The sequence below is a fragment of the Molossus molossus genome, unplaced genomic scaffold, assembly GCF_014108415.1.
Source record: "Molossus molossus isolate mMolMol1 unplaced genomic scaffold, mMolMol1.p scaffold_m16_p_10, whole genome shotgun sequence".
NCBI lineage: Eukaryota > Metazoa > Chordata > Mammalia > Chiroptera > Molossidae > Molossus > Molossus molossus.
The window spans coordinates 38,380,516-38,402,645 of record NW_023425345.1 but is presented as its reverse complement, the minus strand read 5'-3'; the positions used below and the strand labels follow the sequence as shown (position 1 = coordinate 38,402,645).

General features: G+C 40.8%; 1 protein-coding gene across 2 annotated transcripts in view; it reads right to left on the bottom strand.

Annotated features, from left to right (window-relative positions):
• Window positions 1-247: 247 nt before the first annotated feature.
• FAR2 (fatty acyl-CoA reductase 2) overlaps window positions 248-22,130 on the bottom strand; it is a 113,849-nt gene continuing 91,966 nt past the window's right edge. For both annotated transcript variants that reach the window (XM_036252853.1, XM_036252854.1), the window contains 8 exons: window positions 15,254-15,431; window positions 13,953-13,997; window positions 10,946-11,064; window positions 9,991-10,058; window positions 7,640-7,811; window positions 4,346-4,475; window positions 1,618-1,745; window positions 248-688 (listed from right to left, as the gene is read on the bottom strand). In XM_036252853.1, the coding sequence (XP_036108746.1) occupies window positions 526-688; window positions 1,618-1,745; window positions 4,346-4,475; window positions 7,640-7,811; window positions 9,991-10,058; window positions 10,946-11,064; window positions 13,953-13,997; window positions 15,254-15,431 (1,003 nt within the window). In that variant the 3' untranslated portion in view covers window positions 248-525. The remainder of the gene's footprint in view (window positions 689-1,617; window positions 1,746-4,345; window positions 4,476-7,639; window positions 7,812-9,990; window positions 10,059-10,945; window positions 11,065-13,952; window positions 13,998-15,253; window positions 15,432-22,130) is intronic.

Sequence of the window (22,130 nt, the reverse complement as noted above, 5' to 3'; positions counted from 1 at the left end):
TAACACAAAGAGGAAACAGACTTAAGGTGGAGAATTACTTCTCATAGCATCTGTGAGGATGCTGAGACATTCTTCCTCCACTTGGATTGATTTTGAACCTTCATACTGGATACCCTAGAATGGTCCTAAGTTAGAACTATCTTTTATTTTTACCATATGTCAGCTTCTATCGTGTGTTCTTCCATGTTTATTGAGTTGAAATTAGTCCTTTCAAGGAGGAGAAAGCTAAATATGAAAAGAGGGTTGCACTTTGGTGTTTTATATTCAGGGGCATAGACTAGAGTGTTAGGAAACAATATGGAAATTTTTTCCCTAAAATATGTATGATTATAGGCTAGGATATGACTTTCCTCCTCTCACTGTAATAAAAAGAAGACAGTTAAGAAATAGGGATGGATACATGACAGCACATTTGACAGGTAATGAGGTTGGCAAATTCTTTGTCACTTCTTATTCTTGAGAACCACAATTTGCTGTTCTAGAGGTATCTGAGAGGTGCCAGATAAATGAAGTTGCCAAATGTTCTTAGACCTTGAGTGGGCTGGATGCCCTAAAGTAGGAGAGGCATTTGTAGCAGAAGCTCACGATGAAGAACCAGACGTTCCGAGCCACCTGGGATCTTGCAATGAGAAGGCGCCAGGCGATGAGGAAGAGGGCAGTGTTAAAGAGGTAGTGAATATTTCGGAGCCTGGGGAGCAGACACGTGACCAAAGTTAAAACAGTGCCAGATACCCCATTATGTTACCTGAAGCATAAATGTGTTTCTTTCTGGCTGTATCAAGCAAATAATAACTCAAAGCTCACGGGTGCCTCATAGCCTTTTGGTTTTATATCTTTTATTTTCACAACATTCTTTCTCAATAAGCAGATTGCCATAACATTGCCCTGACTACTTTCTCTTTCCCATACCTCTCTCTCTATACGTTGACCCGTCTGGCAAGCACGACTGACAACCTTTCTTAAAGGCACTTTGATCATATTACCAAGTCACAGGTGTTCACTGGTTTGTGTTCACTAGAGGATAAGTCCTAAAGTTGTTAACCTACGATTCAAAGTTCCACTCTTCTCAATTTACTTTTTTTCATCCTGACCATTTCTGTATTAAAAACCCTTTGCGTCTACCAGAATGAGACCAGACTGCTATCATTCTTTGCCCTTTAAAGGATTAAAGACACATTTAAGGCAGTTGAAGGACTTGAAGAGTGGTTACGTGGTTTGCCCATGTTAAACAGTACATTCGGGCCTCCCGCCTGTTGGGTATTCGTTCTCTATGTCAGTCTTGATAGGCTGTGGTAGATGAATCAGAGAAGCTGGGGTTCAAATTTGGCTCTTGTCCTTACCAAGTGTTACCGTGAACAAGTTACTTACCTTCTCTGAGCCTATCTAGCTCTTTGATAAAAATGGGACAACAGAAATAATACCTGCCTCAAAGGGGTCTGGTGAAGTCTAAATGGAACAGTGTATCACAGGGCATAGTATACAGGGATGGACCAGTTATTTAGTAAATGCTCAAAAAATGTTAATTTCTCCCCTTCCCTGCTCAAATTTCATGTCTGATATAAAACCAGATACACATAGTAAGCACTCAATAAATATTAACTGACTGATTATGTTTACCTTTTTAAGTGTTGCTTTGCTTCTGGGACCCCAGCCATATCCTCTTTCAATAAGTACTTCTTAATTCCTAAGACATAATTTTCAATGTAATCCAACCAGTTCAATTGGCGCACATCAAAGTTAAATATCTGAAAGGCAAAAAGATATAATGGATTGCCAGAATTGCAAGTCTGGACAATTACTGTGTTCACTTAATGAAGTTTCTTTTACCTAAATGAGTGACAGTAACTTTAAAAGACTTAGATTGGATCTCTCTGCAGGAGATTATTTGAGCTGTTATTTCAAAGGCCCTGATAATATGGATTACCATTTGCCTAGCAATATTTAAACATGGACCAAGCACAGATATTTGACCTTTAGGAAGTCTTGTGAGGGAAATTTAAGGAACTGGTATTAGTCTGGCAAAAGTTAATTTCATTTCAAGTAAATGTGGATTAATAATTTTTAAAAGTGATGGAATAATATGTTAGGGGCCCAAGAAAATTATGCATCATTTTCTTTCCATTTCTCTTACATTTTGGTGGTGTCCCTTGGCCTACATACCTTTCCTACAATATCACCACTTCATTATGCAGATTAAGGCAAACTTTGGGAGCAAAGCCTTGAGGAATAGCCTAGCAAAATGTATATTCTGTATTTGCTTCAGAGGTATTATCCATTATGTTGTCAGTGTGCCATTAAATGAAGCCTTTCAAAACAGTTCTTTAGCATTAAGTGGTAAGGAAAACTTTGCTTCCCTTTGAACACTAGTATGTTTTCTCCTCTTGGACAAAGAATACCATGAAATCATACTTCCATTCTACTTTTCTACCAAAAAACTCAAGAACATGTTTACTGTTTAACAGCAATGTTTTACGTGGGATCTTGTAGACTATGGATGGACATTGTATTTTTTTTATTCTTATCTTTGACTGCATATTTTAATTCAATTTTATTTATTATATGTTTATTGTAAGATATCTCAACTATTTGAGATAATTTTGAGTATTAACAAAGAAAGCAGATGAGAGTAACAAGTTACATAGGACTTCATAGACTTGTCCAAAAGCTGAATTGCTTTCCAAAAGTAATTCTGTATCATTTTGTTTGGATATGTTTGTTTTCCACAGTATCACTAAATACTACTTAGTTATCTATATAAACAGAGGCCTTTAATTTTATTCTATTCCACTTTTTAAAAATACATTTCAATGAAGCCCTGGTTTGGAAACCTGATTCCATATGCAGATCAAATTCGAGGTTGAGCCACACCAGATTTCTGCAGTTAAATTCACGTATTCAGGACTATTACCTTTGCTAAGATATTTTGAAAGCATGTGTCAAATCAATTGCAGGTTTGATTTTTTTCCCATGAAATTTTAAGTTATTTTAGAATAAAATAGTAAAAATGTCAAAAATAAAACTCTAAGCTCAGTACCTTTTGGATTATTTACATGGGTAAATTCCATGGAGAAAAATGCAATAAAGATAAGCCTACACAAAATTAAAGCTAGTTTTTAAAATAATGTACAAAACTTGAGGTTCTTAAAAACGAGCTGGTTTGATCAATCATCCATGCATTTCAAACAGGTGCTTAGAAGAATGTTGTCTATACAAGGTATGTAAACATCTCTGAAATAGCTCTATTTCATGTAAATTGTAGAGGTACTCAGTGATAATTTCAGTTAAACTATCCCTCTAAATCTCATCTGGTTTGTCAATATAACATTTACAGTGTTTGACTTTGCAAATAACCCTTAGGTTCCATGACATAAATTCTAGGGCTTGGATTTGAATCATGCTTGATGAGGCTGGTATGTAGGAGTAAAATCCTTAGCTGCAAGTGAGGCTAGCTACCCACCTAACATTTGCTTTTCAATGTGACTCTACATGCTGTCAAGAATAGGTTAAATCAAGAAATGCTTTTTTTTTCTTTTAAAAATGTTAGTGGAAAAAATGCCAATCAAGAGGGGGAGAATTTTAAAGTTAAATTGAAAACTAATGACACGTTCAGGGAACTCATGAGTCCTTGAGAAAAAAACACGACGAGCATGCACAAAGTACAAAAGATTTCTGTATTTGTGAATTTCAGAATATGCAAAGATTTCGGGGCTTATTGTTGGTGACTGCCAAGACGCTAATGTAAAGAAGTAAATGGCACTGATGCTAGGCAATTAAAGTGAAAGCCTCTTTTGAAAAATGTAAGTCTGAACTGTTGACATCATTATAGGAAGGAAGACTGACAATCCTGAGGAGAGAGGAATACTGATGGAGGGAGGTCTTAGATAGGATAGATAAATAGGAGTGGAGTTTTGCTTTAAAAAGATAAGGAAGAAACTATAGCTTTAGAGATGCCAAATGATTTTGATTTGACAAGAAGAATGGGGGAGAGTTTATGAGCAATAAAATGATTATTTTTCATCAAAGCCATATGCTATGGCTGTTAGGGGGAAGATAGAGGTACACAGGCTTTGTTGAAGAAATAACAGCCATGAGAGTGAACAAAGGATTAAAGGATGAAACACCACTCAGAACAGCAGTGAGGATCTACCTGAAGTCCGAGCACCTAGGTCTCTTACTGACATTAATCTTGTTTTCTGCAGCTGTGTTGACAACATTGACTGATTTTCTTAGTGAAAAATATTCTGTAAATATAACTAAAACTTGATTCATCAGCTTTCCAGGTCAAATACGTCCAAATTCCAAATGAGCAAGACTTTCCTATTGGCTAAGGCAGTGCAGTGCTTACCCTCTGGTCTTCAGGAGTCAGCGTGGACATCAGCATTTCTGTATTGTCTGTGCTCCATTCCCAACTCCGGTTGATGAAATACTCCAGCATGGAAACCATTTTTAAAATCCGATTCATGAGCTTTGTCATCCTAAAGGCAAAGATCAGATAGGAGCAGATGTCAGCACAGCACAGCATGGGGCTTCTGCCCTGTCACGGTAGGCGTGCATGAGAAAATATCTTCTAGAAAAATATAAGGATCATCCCTCCCCCTGTTCCCCAATCCTCACTGAAACTCTTATTCTGATGTTCCTTCCACAGTAACTCTCTACTGAATGACGGGAAGGGGATGAAGCTGGAGAAGCCTGTTCTAGCGGGCATTTAATATCACCAACCCCTCTCCCTCGTCCTCCATCTCCTTGAGAGCAGCAAACCGCCTAAAAACCAAGCCACCCTCAGTGGCATACTGTTCAGTCTTTGAATGCTGAGGTAGACATTTAGAAAACTTATTTCTCCTCTTTATTGTATGTTCTTGGGTTTTAAAAAAATGGATTGATCCAAGGTCTTAGTATATAATTTCTGGGCAGAAGTGTTGACTGAATTGGCATCCACATACCTAATGGCTTATGAAGTACTTCTCTCATTGTATCATGGGAAATTCTTAGGCAGCAGGTAAAATCACTGCTCCTTGATACAAGCATCACAACAGGGTTCCATTTAGCTATCGTTATCTAACATCTTTGCTGTAGACTGAATATTTGCATCCCCCTCAATTCATATGCTGAAACCGATTTTCCTTAATGTGATGGCATTTACAGGAGGAGACTGGGAGGTGATCAGTGCCCTTATAACACATAACCCCCAAGGCTCCCTTGGCCCTCCCAGCATGCGAAGGCTCAGAGAGATGACTGTCTAGGAGCCAGGGAGCCCGCCCTCAGCACACACCCAGGCTAGCAGCATCTGGATCTCAGGTTTCCCAGTCTGGAACTGTGGGAAATAATTTCTGTTGTCTTTCTGTCCATGATATTCTGTGATAGAAGCCCAAATAAAATAAGACATTCTTTATCCACTCTATAACTCCGATGTAATTAGTATGATTTAAACAGATTTATTTTTTAATTCTTAAAATTGTGCAATGACATCATTGTATGTACAGACTATACCAGCATCATAGTGTTTTTTAGAAAGAAAAAATACATTTATTATTTTCAGGTAGAGAAGGTCTTCTTAATACATAAAATACAAAAGCCGTAAAAGAGTAATTCATTTTCTCACACACAAATTTAGAACTTCTTTAGTAATAATAATTACTGTATTCTACACACTCTTATGCAAAGCCCTATAAAATAGGTGTGATTAGTATCTTTTGTTTGTTACAGATGAGGAAGTTAGGCTTTTGACAGGTGAAGCAATTTAGGGCTCATGTGGCTAAACTGGTGAAGTCAGAAATCTGACTCCAAACTCCATGCTCTCAAGAGCTAAATTATATATAGCCTCTCTTATATTATAAAAATGTCATATTCAAAACTAGAAGATAAGAAACAGACCTGGAAAAAATACATCAAATTTAGATTCACACACACACACACGAATTAATCAGGCCAAACCAATAGAAAAATAGGTGAGAAATAGAGGAAGGCAACTCACAGAGGAGAGAACTTGAACGTCTGGTAAACAATGTCTAATGAACAGCTGATGGAGAAGAAAACTTCAATGTCTAATGAACAAAACTTGAATGTCTAATGAATAAAAGGGAGGGCTGAGGACTTGGAGTTCAAATCAAAGTAACAAAGAGATGCTATTTCTTACTTTTTTTGGACAAAAGATTATTTTCACAAGTATTGATGAGAATCAGAAAACATAGATTTGCGTCCTTTATGATGATATAGTAGGACAAATGGACAGAACCTTTGTTGAGGGCAACACATGCTCCAGTCCAGCAACACCACCCCTCAGCATCTTCCCCAAACCCAGTGGCACATTCTACAGAAATGCATGTGCACTGGTATTTGTTTACCTCAATGCAAAACTATATATATATATTTCCATATGTGGTTGGAAATGCATAGATCACACACAAACATACCTGATGAGGGAAAGAGTCTAGAAGGATTCTAGCATTTTCTGGCATAAAAGATTATTTAAAAAATTCCTATCACAAACCAAACCTACCCATTTCCCACAAATATTGCAATTTAATTTCTCATGAACAAAATTTATAAAGATTTTCATTGGGTCCCTTACTCTTGAGTTCTTCTTTTCTACTTACTAAACTTTGCTCTTTATATAGGTCTTCTTCTATCCCTGATATATTTTCAAGTCTTTAGCATTTCTGCTTACAATGTTTAGTTTTTCTTCTTTTCCCATCTTTATGTAAAAGGCCCATACAGATATTTTCCTCACAGCCACAGTGTCCTCTATTCACTTTGTTTAAGAAGAAAGGGATAATTACTGAATTATGAGTTCTTAATAAGTTCTCTGAAAAATTAAGATAAGCTCTACATTGCTTAAGTTTTAGTCATTTGCTCCACTAACAGGGATGAAAATCAACATGCTGAGAAAGACTTTCTCCTTTATAAAAAAGCTAGCACAGAAGGCCAGACTACTTATATTTATGATTCTTGGTTGCAAGAATTGCCCTTGGTAATTATAACAATGGCTCCTCAGACACAACTGATATTCAGGTGAGACACAGAGAAAGGATGGTGCCCCATGTCACACAGCTGCCTGGTGACAGAGCTGCCTCATCATCTACTCTTCACTCTACCCCATTGCCTCGCATTCTTCACTCATCTCTAGGTGGCAGGAAATGTAGTTCAGATTTCTCCCAATCTTTCCTCTACCACTTCCTTTTAGACTATTTAAAAGTCTTCCCTTAGCTTCTGTTTTCTCATTGGTAAAATTGGGATGATGAGAAGATTCTCCTTGGGTCATTGTGAGGATGAAATGAAGTTATGCGTCTTCCCGTGTGTGTGTGTGTGTGTGTGTGTGTAAGTGAAGCTGTTATCATTACTGTACATTTGAAGATTACCTAAAAATTTACAAAACCCCAGATAAGAGAGTTTCAGATGCTTTTCTTTTTGGGTAGATGATTACTTGCTGAACTCATCAAGCAAGTTCCTTCACATTTAACTTCCTTTATTATGATGGAGGATTTTTAAGGTAGAGGTCCTTTGGGGCTTGTCACTACTGTTGCTTTGGTTGTCCCAAGATTTATGTGTGTGTGTTAGATTCCGTTGTCGCCTCTGATCCCCAGCTGAAGGGAGGGCTAATGTCTGCCGGGCCCTGACCTTCCCTGCTGATCCAGCTCCTCACCTGGGCTTCCTTCCTGTGAGTCGCAGGTAGAAGTCATAGAGGATGACGGGGGCCCAGTGGTTGATGGCATTCCAGTACTGGGATGTGATGGTGTTGACTGTGAGGCCAGCATTTGGCCTCCTGAAAGCTTTCTCAAATGGAACTTTTTCGAAGACTGCCAAGACTTGGAATCCTGGGGGGAAAGAGGAGTGACCGGTAAGTGTAGAGCATGCACGCCCATTGTGGAGGACAGCGTTTGCAATGGGTGGAAACAATAAAGAGTAAGGATTTGCTGTGCAGAGTCAAGAATCAATTTCTGAGAACAGTATTAACATTGTATCCTGGCAAGTAGTCACCTGCAAAATTAAACAATGTGAATTGGTTACAAATTGGGTCCTTGAAATCTTTACTCTAAAACAACTTCTAGAGGAAATAGTTTTAATCAGTATAGTGAAGTATTGTTCAGAAAAACTTAAATCCATCATTGGACTCCAAGGTTATCTAGTTTATTCTAAAAGCCCCAAGATAAAACCTAGGGGACTTAGGTCCTTGTTTGGATCATTACTTGTAGAATCATCAGTAGAGTTCCTTAACATTTTACTTAAACCTTTATAAAGGGTTGCTTACACCTTAAACCGAAGGGAGACTAGGCAGGATTCCTCTGTGCTGGTTCATGTAAAATGACCACAGTCCTTTACTTCTTTGAGCGTTCTCCTTCTCCGGGACTACATCAGACTCGCTGTCTAGTCTTACCTCCCGAGTGTTTTTTCCATAATCATAGTTTTCATTTGATTATTACTTAGGTAAAACCTCGTTAAAAACGTTTAATGTACATTTGTAAATTCAATAATTCTTTTCAAAAGACATTCACTTGGATTAAATCTTTATCTATATAGAATATGCCTAAATTCATTATTCAGTTATGATGAAGACATCAGTTATTATGGTAATAGGATTCCTGTCTTACTGAAAATATACTACTTTGAAATCCATGTGAAAAATATATCCCAATACAGAGAGGAGTCTCAGCAAACATCTGACAGGGGAATCTGGCCTCTCTTGCTCCCAGAGGATGCATATGTACGTGTAAGAACCACTAGCAGGGTGGCTACTGCCCATTCGAAGGGGGCCAGGGCCCGCCTTCTACCTCAGGCAGTAGCTCCCGTGGGAATTTGAATAGATCATTTAGTTTCTCTGGATCCCGTATGTAAAAGAAAGCAAACCCGTTAGGTTATTTTTAAGATATTTCACTTTCAACTCTGAGATTCTATAATTCCATAAAACAGTAAGAATTCTTGATACGAAAGAAGACTATTTTGAATCTCAGAAATAGAATTTAGAGATTTATTTTGATTTCCAAATGTTTTCAGAATCATTTAGATATATAATCTAAATGACTGAATATATGCTCTAAAGAGCTTTGCTGCTAGAGAATTCCATTTAATGTTTATTGAAGTGATAACTTTGCAAATGGAATAGCACAGCTGAGTGTTCTGTATTAGAATTCAGATTCTAAAATATTAAGTACATTTGATTTTTTTCTACATCTAGTGCTTAAAAAATAGCTAGGTGATCTAAAGTTTCAGCTATTGACAAGAAAATCAACTCCTAAACTGACAAAAGAGTATAAGACGAGTTAGTTAATTTTCTGTTCTATGCTGGATTAATTACATCAAGATACTTTCAAGTTTATTCCTTCGTTAAAAAATATTTTTATTGATTTTTTATAGAGAGACAGGAAGGGAGAGGGAGGAGAGACTCATCCATGTGAGAGCAAAATATTGATCGGCTGCCTCCTGAACACCCCCCACCGGGAATCAAGCCTGAAACCTGGGCAGGTGCCCTGATCGGAATCTAACTGGCAATCTGTCCGTGTACCAGACGCCACTCAACCAACTGAACCGTACCAGCCAGGGCTCAAGGTTACTCTTATGGCTAGCTGCATAATTAATGAAGAGTATCACTGACTCAACAACAAAAGTTTCTACTGTTGGACTTTTCTACATCTGCTTTGTCATTTCACACCATCAGGGATGTGGCGATGGGGCTGGCTGTGTTCATGGGAGCAGCGGCCCAGCAGGAGCAGTGTTCGGTCACCGACGTTGCTGGTCATCGCTGACTTCTCAATGGTTTTACTTCTTTTAAAAAATCTCTAGAGCCAGTGGACCCCTTATTGCTTACAATCATGCAGATGTTCCCACACACCTTTCTTTGGTACATTCTAGTTAACTCTTACACATCTACAAGTTGTAATTATTTTATCTCTTATCTCCCCCCCCCCCCCATTAGACTCTAAGCTCCACGACACTTTGTCTAATATTTCCCTGTGGTAGACACAGTAGTTGTGTAGTTATGTTGCTATGGGCACTCACCTATTTTGCCCCAGTAACAGGGGTTCAAGTTACCGGACGTGCAGTGGTAGACTAGCGATGACTTAGGTCTAGAAAATAGAAGAAAATTTAGATAAATATAACAAAATGGTGAACTAATCAAAGAAGGATAAGGGAAAATAATATTTAGACAGAGTTGTTTTAATGATTCCCATGAGTAAGGCAACCTAAGAAATTCCTTCTGTTCCTTCTTTGGGTTAATAAGCAAAATGGAAGAAGTCGAGGAAAAGTGTGTGTGTGTGTGTGTGTGTGTGTGTGTGTATGTGTGTGTGAAAGATCTCAAATAGGTTGACATATTTGTGGAGCAAAGGAAGGTGTCATGATGATGAGAAAGCAGATCCTATTTCTAATTTATGGATGTGTTTATTGGGCAAAAATATAGGCTACATTTCCCATCCTAAATCCAGCTACGTCCTGTAGGTTTGGAAAAAATCTAAACGTCTGGCTCAAATAAGAAAAAGTTAATTCTGTTTATCATGTACTAACAGAGCCAACTATATGAAAAACCTCTTTTTCCCCTTCATGTCAGGAGATACCCCATACATGGTGATCTGAACTTTAGGCATTTGTCAGGAACTGAGCAGTGAAATATAAAATATGTGTTCATTTCATCCACTTTGATCTCTTTTGCCTTAACAAAGGTAGCTGTAGTTTAGATTACCATACAGAAAGAAAAGCTTTTTTGTTATCAAGAATTATATGGTTAAATAATGTAAAGCATGTGTTACTTTATGATCAACAAAGTACTAAGCAGTACTTATAAAACAACTCAATGCGTGTATGATGCATATTTGAAACTGTGTAAAATATTGAAACAGACACCCTCTCACATTTGGGGTCTTCTACAATACAATTCATCTATTTTGAAAACAGGCCTAATAGGTTCCCCCTCCCTTATGAGCAAATCTTTGAAAGAAAGTGAGCTGGGCCTCCGCACCTGTGAACGGCTGTGTACCATCCGACGGCCAGGGTGAGATTGACGACTGTATCAACTGGAATCATATCCGCCACAGCCATGGGGGTAGCTCTCAGGCCACGGAGAAACCCTTTCCCAGTCTGCACAGAAAGAAGAACTAAAATATTGAACCAGGTCTTAAGGAACAGCTGGAGCTAAGGCGGATGCTGCTAGTGATCACAGCTACCACTGACTCATGCTTACTAGGTCACTGAACTCGGGCTGACATCTCCCAGCCTGTCCACCTTCCCAGCCACGTTCATCTCAAATGCCAACACTTCTTAAACCACTAGTGAGTGGTCCTTAGGTTCTTTTATGGAGTGAAAGTCCTCAAATTTGTGAGAGGTAATGTATTTAGTTAATTAACAAAAATCAAGAGTAGTTTTTCACATCTTAAAAATTAATTCATAAGACATTTTAAGAATTAACTTTTCCCAAATTTCCCATTAATACTGTATTAGTTTACCATTTCCTTTATAAATTTTTAATTTATTAATTTGAGAGACAGAGAGAGAGAGAAAAACATCAATTTGTTGTTCCTCAATTTACACATTCATTCATTGGTTGATTCTTGTATGTGCTCTGACCAGGGATCAAACCTGCAACCTTGGCATTTGGAGACAATGCTCTAACCAACTGAGCTACCTGGCCAGGGAGTTTACTATTTCTTTTAAGGGTTTTTTTTTTGGTTTGTTTGGTTTTTTTAAATCCTCACCCTGAGGATTTAAAAAATAAATTTTCCATTTATTTTTAGACAGAGTGGGAGGAAGAGAAAGAGAAAGAGAGAGAGAAACATCGATGTGACAGAGACACATGGATTGGCTGCCCCTGCATGACCCCACCAGGGCTGGGGACCGAACTGAAACTGAGATACGTGCCCTTGACCGGAATCAAACCCAGGACTCTTTGGTCCATGGGCCAACGCTCTAACCGCTGAGCCAAACAGGTCAGGAGTTTACTATTTCTTAAATGATATTGCTTTCTGCTAGTGCTTATTAACTTATAAGCAATAGCAGACACTAAAAGTTTAAGAAATACTTATTTTTTAAAATGAATAAAATGCTACCATTTAACAACAACTTTGTTATTACTTGGGAAAAGACCACCCTTATTTACTTTTCCTTTGGTATCTTAGTTCATGTCACAGATCACTGATGTTATACAGATGCAAGAATTGGGAATTACTCATGTTAACAAATAAGTCATGTCAGTTAATAAACAAAAACTTGTGTTTATTTGATAAAATAATAAATTATTTATACCCTGCATATTTCCAGCATTGACTTCAGTGGTTGTCAGTACTTTCTTAGGTTCCTAGTTTCTGTTTTCTTGTAACTGATTTCCCTTCCTTTGGACATAAGAAATCAGTTTGGAAAATATTAGATAACTGAATAAATGTACAGTTTTGTAAACAATGTAATAAAATGCACTCTAGATCATGTTAAAATAATTACATTCTAAGGCAGGTAGAGAACAGAGAAAGCCTGCTAGAAAAATAGAAATAAAAAAAGTGCATCATCACTACCTCTGACAAGTAGTCTTAATTCTCTGTCTTATATTTGCATCTAAATTTTTTTTTCTTTACTGACTTTGGAGATCTGGCGTGTAAGTACTGACATAGTCTTGTGGGGTTTGGGAAAGAGCAGCACATGGCACAGAGCACTGCAATGAGTGAGCAAATGAATGAATGAGGGGACGAAGATGGTTTTTTCATTTTTTTCTTTATTGATTTTTAGAGAGAGAGGAAGGGAGTGGGAGAGAGAGACAGAAACATTGATGAGAGACAACAATGATCGGCCACCTCTTGCATGCCCCCCACTGGGGATGGGGCCCACCACCTGGGCATGTGCTCTGACCGAGAATCGAACCGGTGACCTCTAGGTGAATGTTCAACGACTGAGGCACACCAGCTGGGCTAGAATTTGCAATCTAATTAATCTTGGACTTACCTCTGAGAACAGAGGCAGAGTGTGAAGTATGAGGTTTGCAAGATTTAAACTCAGAGAAATGAATTGCCTTTCATTGTCCTAAAGAGTGGAGTTGTGGTTCTGCTTCTAAAATACGAGCTGTGAAGCACCTGCTCAGACTGGATCAGTCTCCGCGGCAGGGAGACCCGCACAAGGGCTGCTGGCCCTGAGGAGCCATTGACGTCGCTCCCTGTCTGTGAGAGGATTGTTGAAAGTATTTCCTATATCCAGTAATTCTTAATCTGAAATCTTTGCTCCAGTTGGTAGTTCTCTTTCTTGTATCTATTAAGAATTGGTTATTGATGTATTTTATGCATTTATATAATTTATATTTACACACACAAGCTCTTATAAGTATTTTATATCTAATAATGTAATAATCTTTGTGACTATGATTTTTATTGCATCCTGCGCATTAATTCAAGCTATTCATGAACAACGAAAAGGGGAAACACCCCCATCTTGTGGTATGGAGAGGGAACTACAGACATGGTCCTCCATGCTCAAATGCTTTCTAAAAAGAAAACTAAATAGTAATTGATATCACAGTACGTCTGTTTTTCTGATAACAAAATCCACAAATAAAAGTAATTTTGTCTTGCCTCAATTTCCCAATCAGCATAACTGAGATAAGATGCTTTAGTAAAGTCATATTTATAATTTTGGATCAATGAGGTTAAGCCAACACCAAGAATGTTGTTTTAGTTTTTTTTTTATTATCCTCACCCAAGGACATTTTTCCTTTTCTTGTTCAGATAGAGGGGGAGGGAGAGAGAGAAAGAGAGAGAGAGAAACATCGACGTGAAAGGGACACATCGAGTGGCTGCAACCCGCAGGACCCAACCAGGACCGGGGACAAACTGCAACCAAGTTACATGCCCTTAGCGGGAACCGAACCAGGGTCTCTCTGGACTGCAGGCCAATGCTCTAACCGCTGAGCCAAACTGGCCAGGGCAAGAATGTTGTTAATTACTGTCCCTCTACTACATTTCAAGAAGTCATTTCCACATTATTATACATACCGCAATAATGAGACCACTGGGTCCATTTGTGTTATCAACCCAACCCTAAAATAAAGAAGAAGATCTCTATTGATTATACACAGAAAATTTTAATATCTTTGGCACATTTGCGGTCTAATCTTAACACATTTCAAACAGGAGCCCTGAGACCCCAGCCAATATAACTAACTAATCCAGAATTTCTCACATCACAAAGGTCAATGGCAAAGCACTGCATAGTCTCTGCACTTTACTTGTGTAAGAATTAAAATTCTGCCAGGAGGAGTCATGGATAGTCTCAAGTTGTTTTAGTGACACCTTCGGGATTAATTGGACTTTGTATTAACATCATGATCTACTAACCAATTCATCAACCATCATTTTCCTCTACCTGGGGCCTGATTTGTATCCTAGGGGAACATTTCAAACATGATTTGTAGGAACTATCCATCTCCTGAGAATTTTAAGTCCTACCATCCATACTGTCTCTATGTGTTTGTATTCGCTTGCTCAGAGCTTGTGTTTAGGAGTCAGAGGAAAATGCCCCTTTGAATGTGTCTCCTCAGCCCTAAGCAAGTCAGTTGACCGTATTATGTCTGTTTCTTTCTCCGTAAAAGTTAAAAAGCATGTGTAAAACGGGAGAGGAGAGAGAAGGGAGGAGAAGAGGAAGGAATGATGTGCTGAGCCTTGTACTCGGGGGCACTGCTAGGCACTCCCCACACCCCGTCTCATTCGATCGCCTCCGCCAAGGGGCTAGAAACAGCCGGTTGTCCGCGATAACTCAGAAGGCTGCATTGTCAGTAAGTAGTGCAGCTCAAATTTTTCTGGCCCTGGAAAGTCACAGAATTGCTTCAAAGCAAGTGGTGTAATCCAGAGGGTTTTCAGAAGTTTGGAGCAGTTAAACATTATTACTCCTAAAATGAGAACCTTTGTGAGCTTTGTGACTCCGATTTACTCTGGCAGTTGTAATACAGCGACTGTGCCATCCAGAACATTCTGGTATGTTTAAACTATAGTGGGAAAGCGAGAAATAAAACTATCTTCCACGGAAATTTTAAGACTAGAGTTAATGACAAGCTCATCTAAGATCTCCACCCAACTCTAGATCAGTGGGTGTAAGTCCCAGAGAGCTCATGCTGAATAATTCCTGAACCAAATGTGAAAGTTTGCCCTGATATAGTGGGTTTGTGTTGGATTCCCTGCCCTCGTACACCCTGAGAAGAGGGGTTGGGGGAGATTGGGAGGGGAGAGATCAGAGAGTAGTTGCGCTAGAGAGACCCTGGCTCGGAAGCCGAGCAAGGAATCCATGAGCGTGGACTTACTGGGAAAGGCTCCTGCCAGGTTGCGCCCACGATGGACGGCCGCACGATGGCAGTGTTGAGGCGCCCGCTCTCCTGGTGCACCACCGTCTCTCCCAAGGCCTTGGAGTAGGTGTAAGTGTTGGGCCAGTCCCCGATCAGCTTGGGTGTGATCTCGTCGATAATAGCATCGTCTAGCCATCTGAAAGCAGACCGAGGAAAAAGGACTCTAGCAACATATGTTAGACAACAGAGAAGAAGACCCTGTGAGGCGCAGACCGTCAAACGCAACTTCCACTGTCTAGCGGGAGTTCTGGAACGGAGCGCAGCGCTGGGTACCGAGGCGCAGGGTGCACCTGTCCAAGTCACGCGTGACGGCCAGCGCTTGGCTCGCCACTGCCCAGCCCAGTCTTCCCAGGTGAATCCTACCTTCGCCCACCCAGACGGGTAGGTTTAACAGCTATGCAATCTGCTACATTATGACATGTACTCTCCATATCAATGACTTCCTCTCCGACGGGTTCATAGGCACATAGCCATCGAGCACGTTTGTGAGCGCCAGTCATGAGCCGGGAGCGTGCTGTGCAACCTTTACGTCCAGAGGCTCTGGGCGCCCCGCGCACCCCGTCGTCCACTTCAAATCTAGCGCACCAATCTTGCCAACTTCGGCTTTGGATGTTTAGAATTCCATTCAGTGCCTCAACCAATGACAGCAGCTATGGTTGGCAGACTTGTCATCGGTTTTTAGCAAATCTATGAAATGTATTTTGAAGGTCTGTTTAGAGTCTATGCTAATAGCTCGGTCATCGTTTCCAGAGATTTCCAACGACTTCCGAAGTGCGGTAATAACTACTAATAGTCTTTCAAGTGGGGTTCCAGTACTCCCGAGCAGCTCAGTGGTGAGTATTGAATACTTCTGATGGCGAGATATGTAGCACAAACAACTGAGTTACCATGACATCAGCCTAATCTTTTCTTTAAAGGTGTCAGAACTATTTTGATCATCTCAGAGTCCATCAGTAGTTCTTGCAAAGAGCAATAAAATCACTGTCAATTAAATATTTCATGTTTCTCTTTGCTGGCAGATCTATTTGATCAAACTTTTTTTTTCTTTATTTCTATTGTTAACACTATTTCAGATGTCCCCATTCCTCACCTTTGCTCAGCCCCCACCCCCCTTCCCTCTGGCCATCACCACTTGTTATGATTTTTTAAAATTAAGTGACATGCTGTGTTAGTGTGGTTTGATACATGTATTCCTATCTTATAGAAGTGAGCTCAGGCATACTACTTTGATTGTAGAAAAACCCTAGATAATACCACTTTGCTCCCATTACACATTGTCGAGCATTTAACATGTTTTTGCCAAGACTTATTCAGAAACACCACTCTCCATTTTCACACCCCTCATTGGATGTTGGAGTGGAATATGAACATCATCTATAATGTTTGGTTTTTCTCATCGCTCCTACTAGTGCTAAATGTTTTCTAGATAATCAAATGCCTTTTAATATATATATGTGTGTGTGTATATATATATATATATATATATATCACCCGAGGATACTTTTTTCCCCTTAATTTTTAGAGAGAGTGGAAGGGAGGGAAGAAGAGAGACAAAGAGAGAGAAAGAGACATTGATGTGAGAGAGACACATTGATTGGTTGCCTCCTACACACACCCCAACCTGGGCTGGGGATTGAAGCTGCAACCCGGGTATTGAACCTGAGACTCTTCGGTTCTTGGGCCAACACTCTAACCACTGAACCACACAAGCCATGGTATTAATTTAAATTGAATAGGGACTGTTTGAGAAGTTCCCAGAATTAAAAATAACTCCAAATACTTAGAAAAAATAGATATTCCAATATTACAGCCACCTGAGGATTGGAAGAGAGTGTGGGCTAATTCAGATAATAATGTTACCTTTGCCTTATCTTGTTCTGGGGTCCATGGTGCATTAACTAACCTAAGACCATTTTCTTTCCCTGCAAAACCATACAGATTACAAAAACTGGGTCAGAATAAATACAGTCTAATTTCTTTTATTTAATAGCTTTATTGTGATGTAATTCACATAACATTACATTTCACCTATTTGATGGAAAAGTAGCCTAATTTCAATAAAGCTGTGAAGAAAAATATTCTAAGAAAACAGCAGACGCAGCAATGCAGCTGGAGTGTGTCACGTGGCTGGTGCCAGCTGCTGGCTGGAGTGGTCTTCACCAGAAGGGTCCCCCTCAGAGGGCTGACCAAGCTGGCTGAGTTAGCGTCTTAGAAAATGTGGGTTTCATGGGTTTCTAAGGACACGGTTGTAGTGTCCGTGATGGCCTGCCTCTACCCCCGTCGCTCAACCTGTATTCAACTGCATCATCTTCTTGTTTCCCCCATTTTTACTTGTGAAAAATGGCAATAATTACATGCGTGCTCAGTTTTTAGGTTATCATGAGGACAAAGAGAAATATTCGCAACTTCACTTAAAGCACCTAAAACATTCTTATTTTTGGTAAAACCATCAAGGAGCATATATCTACAGAGGCAGTAGTTGGTTTTAAAATGCAGCCAAACAGACCACTCATCCAGCCACTTCCCGAGTTTGCAAGAGGTGAGTGTGGCAAGTACGCACACCCTGGGTTACGGGATGCCCTAGTCGGCATAACCGATTCATGCTCTTCTTTACCCAAGTTTGATTTGCTGCTGTGGTTTGTTCTCCGTCCGTTTTTAAAACAGCAAATAAGTCAGCATGGAGAAAAGGCACACATAAGTCAGAGTCCATTTATGAAGTTAACCAAATGCCCTTTGGTATACTCAAGAAGGTGTTTTGAACCCAGGGGGTCCCATATTCTAAACTAAAATTGATTCAAAAGAAGAAATGAGTTATTAAAGTTTTCAGAAAGCAATGTGTGTGTACCTATACATGCCCACAATTTCCTCTACATATTACTAGCTTTTTGGTTTGAAACTTATTGAATCAACCTCTTAATATCATTCATAACATCATAATGTATGTATTTACTGAGTAAGACAGCAAGAGGAACACACACACACACACACACACACACACACACACACGTTTCCCTAATTCTCTTATTCAACGCGCAGAGCACGCGGCCCGTGTACGGGCGGAGCTTTCCGAGTCCGCACTGGATACGCTGCTGCACAGTGACGGCTGCTCTCTCCTCTCTGCCGAGTTCGTTCTGTCCTCGACTGGCAGTGATGAGGCCATTGCACCTGCTCCGGGGTCTGCTTCCCCACTTTTCAGTGAGTCCAGGGGAGCACAGGGTCCAATCCCCTTCCTGCCCCCAGGAAGCAGTGATGGAATTCAGTGACTGGGGGCTCGCCCACGGGCCGTCTGGATGGGCCACTTCCGCTGTGTGTGAGGTCTGGTCAGCTGGGCTGGGGGGCGGGGGGAGGGTGGCTGGGCTCCCGGAGGTGTGCCCGTGGGACCTGGGAAAGGAAGGGAGGGGATGTCTTTGTAGAGCATGAGGCAGTGGTGGTGGGGAAAGGGTTGAGAGGCGAAAAGTCTATATATGTTGACCAACTTCAGTTTCTCAGTGTGGGCTCCAGAGTGAATTACACGTTCAGTGGGCAGAAGAGGGGTCTAGACGTTTCTGGGCCGAATGCTCGTGTGGAACAGGCCTTTGTGTTTCCTCCTCACGTACTGAGCCCTTGTTCCGGCCTCCAGCAGCCTGACAGCGTGACAGCTGTTCAGCCTGGTGACATTAAAAGTACACAGACTTTTCCATTTTGTGTCAGCTACTCAGATGCCACGTTGAAATGATACAGTCCGGAAAAGAAAAGCACAAATGCTAAAATCACACCCACACCCCCAGCATAGATAAACTGTCTTCCTGTCACCAATGTGATCTTCAGCACCCAGCACACCGTATTCCCACCCTGGCCCCTCTCCTGGCCCGGCCTTTGTGGGGGCTGGGCTGCTGCGGCCCAGGGCAGCGCCCCCTCCCTGCGGCTCGCCCGCCCCAGCTGACTGCTCTGTGTTTGATCAAGAAACACCTTTTCTTTTTCACGTGGCAATTTAGCTGTGCCTTCTGGTGGCCTGGGGGCTTCAAAGGTGCGATTTTTAGTAGGTACAGATCTAACGGGAGCTTTTTATTGAATTAAAGCATCTAGAAATGAAAAGACAGCGGAAGGTGGGGAGAGCGGGGGGGGGGGGGGGGGGGGCTCCTGGATCCCAGGGAAGCCACTGCCAGTGAGAACTGCTCCCCGGGAAAGTGCTTCAGAGCCCCAGTTCCCCAAATCGCCTGCGTGAACAGGACCTACAGGAGGCCGGGTGACCTTCCAGGTTCCCTGGAAGGCTCTCAGAGGCTCTCTTAATTTAATTTTTAGGGCTGATGACCTAATAATCTGACGATTCTTGTGGCCAGGCAGATTGGGGAATCACGAATTTAAAAGAACCCCACACATTTAAGTCATTATGACTTGCATAAACTGGGATTAGGTCTCAAAAAGGCATCGTTCCTTTGAGTAAAAACTTCAGTAGAATGAAGCTTTAAAAGAATTAAATTCCCGGTACTAAAAATGTAAGCTGTGAATATATGCACATTCTAATCTGGTAGCTAATTAAATATGTGTTAGGGCCATAGACGAAGCATTAGCCATGTCTTACTGTATTTCTTCTCCAAATTCGAGCAGGAGTTTTACCTCGGTTTCTAGTCCTCTCCACCACCGTCCAGGCAAAGGGTCTGCCTGCCGCTGGCTCCTCCCCAAGCCTGTGTCTTCCCCGCCATGACCTTATGACCTAATGACCTACTGCTCACTTTCATCCAAGTCTTTCCTTAATCAAAACAAACAACTGACTAAAGTCCCCCCCCACCACACGCACCCACACACACACACACACACACACACACACACAGCCCTCGTCAGTGGATCCCGCAGCCCACAGAGCTGAGTGCAGTCCTCTGCGTGGTGTTACAGCCTCCACAGTGTGCCCCGGCCCGTCTTTCCAGCTTGATCACTAACGGCTTCCCTGCACACAACATGTGTGCTACCAAAATGGCAGGACGTCTGTCTCCCAGACATGCCCAGGCGTGCCGGCTCCAGTCCCACTGCCTAGCCTGTGCCCTGGTCTCACCCATCCTTCCAAGTCTACTTCCTAGGCCCGTCTTCTCAGTCCTCCCGCTGCCTGCAATTCCGTCACCTTGGTGTGTCGCCCCCTCCACCACATGCCATACATAAGTCTGCCCTGCCCTGTTTGCATTGGACAAAGCCACGTAGTCAGAATCACGTGGTTATGGAGGAACTTGTCTCTGTGGCTTACTGGATGAGAGCCCTCCAAAGAGTTTCTTAGCTTCACTAAACCTTTGTCCCCTAGTACAGTAGTGGTAACAATAGCAACCCTCCGATATTACGTGAAGGGATTAACGGCTGAACGTGTCTCTGCTGACAATAATTGCTCCACGGTGATTCACAGCCGTCCTTCCCTTCCCAATGTGTCTACTAGCTTGATCTGAGGATGTCAAAGAAAGCAGTGATATGTACAGATACATTTTTCTAAGTCCTAATTCTAGTTATTTCAAGTTTTTATAAAGGTGCAAAAGCCCTTTTCTCCTTCACTGGCTCCCCTAAGAGAAGTTAGCTTGGCCTGAAAAATATGGAAAACACCAGCCCCGAAGCCCTATCTTTTCTGGTCGGTTACGTGCACTTTATAAAATAGACAAATTGACAGGCTGGTGTGGCTCAGTGGTTGAATGTCCCCATGCACCAAGAGGGTTGCTGGTTCAATTCCTGGTCAGGGCACATGCCCAGGTTGTGCGCCAGATCTCCAGTGGGGGGTGTGCAGCCAATGTCTCATTGATGTTTCTATCTCTCCTTCTCCCTTTCTCTCTCTCTAACATCAATAAAGGAAAAAAAAAATCTAAACAAAATGTCTGTAGTTGTTGGGACGAGGGGAGGAAGACAATGCAGGTGTAAGAGCCAAGCAAAGCAATCAGTTGCTTAGTGCTGATGAATGGCCATGCTTGTCATTCCAACTAAAAGCATTAACTCTTAACTGAGGTTATTAAAATGTGTTTATGTTGAAGTTTTTATACTGCTACAAGCAAATTTTATATTTGGGGAATGGTTCAGGGTCATCATAATTCTGGAAGGGTCAGATATGGGCTGAAGGAAGGAAGCTGAGTCCTGGCAGCCTTGGCTGGGGGTGGACAGACAATGGGGTGGGCTGGAAGGGTGGGCAGGGATGGAAGGGGTCAGGTGGAAGCTCCCAGCCCCATTCCCTTTATTAACAAGACTGAGCAGGATCACTTGGGCTCACACAATTGGGAGGGTTTTTGGAAAAAAAATATAAACTCTCTTATTTTCCAGACTGGAATTCCCATTAAACTGTTTTTTTGGAAAATAAAAAAGTTCCTTTCAGTTTTTCATGGGCGATTTTCTTTCTTCTTTTCTTTTCTTTTCTTTTTATTGTTTATGTTTATATGCTTCAGCTCCACTAAGGCAAAATTGACAAACAAAATTGTGAATTATTTAAAGTGTACTTTGCGATGATTTTGTATATGCATACCTTGTGAAAATATTCCTACATCTAGTTAATTAGCACATTTACATGGGTGATTTTGAGATCACAAAGCCCAGAGTATGGCTTTAAGATCTTCCTGTGGCCTAATTCCTGGTTCCTTTTCTTAAAATGAGGACCACTGGATCATCAAGAACAAGGACAGTGTTAAACCCCATGGGTTATTGTTAATAAAAATTTTCAAGGAAACAGAAACCTAAAAATCTTGGGAAATAATTTAATTTTAACCTTAGATCCATTACAAAATACAGAAGAAATCAGAGAATAAATATATATTTAAAACAAAGCAACTAAACCTGGATTTAGGTAAATTAATATTTATTCAGAATAACATTAATTGTATTTGTTATTCTTGAACTTCAG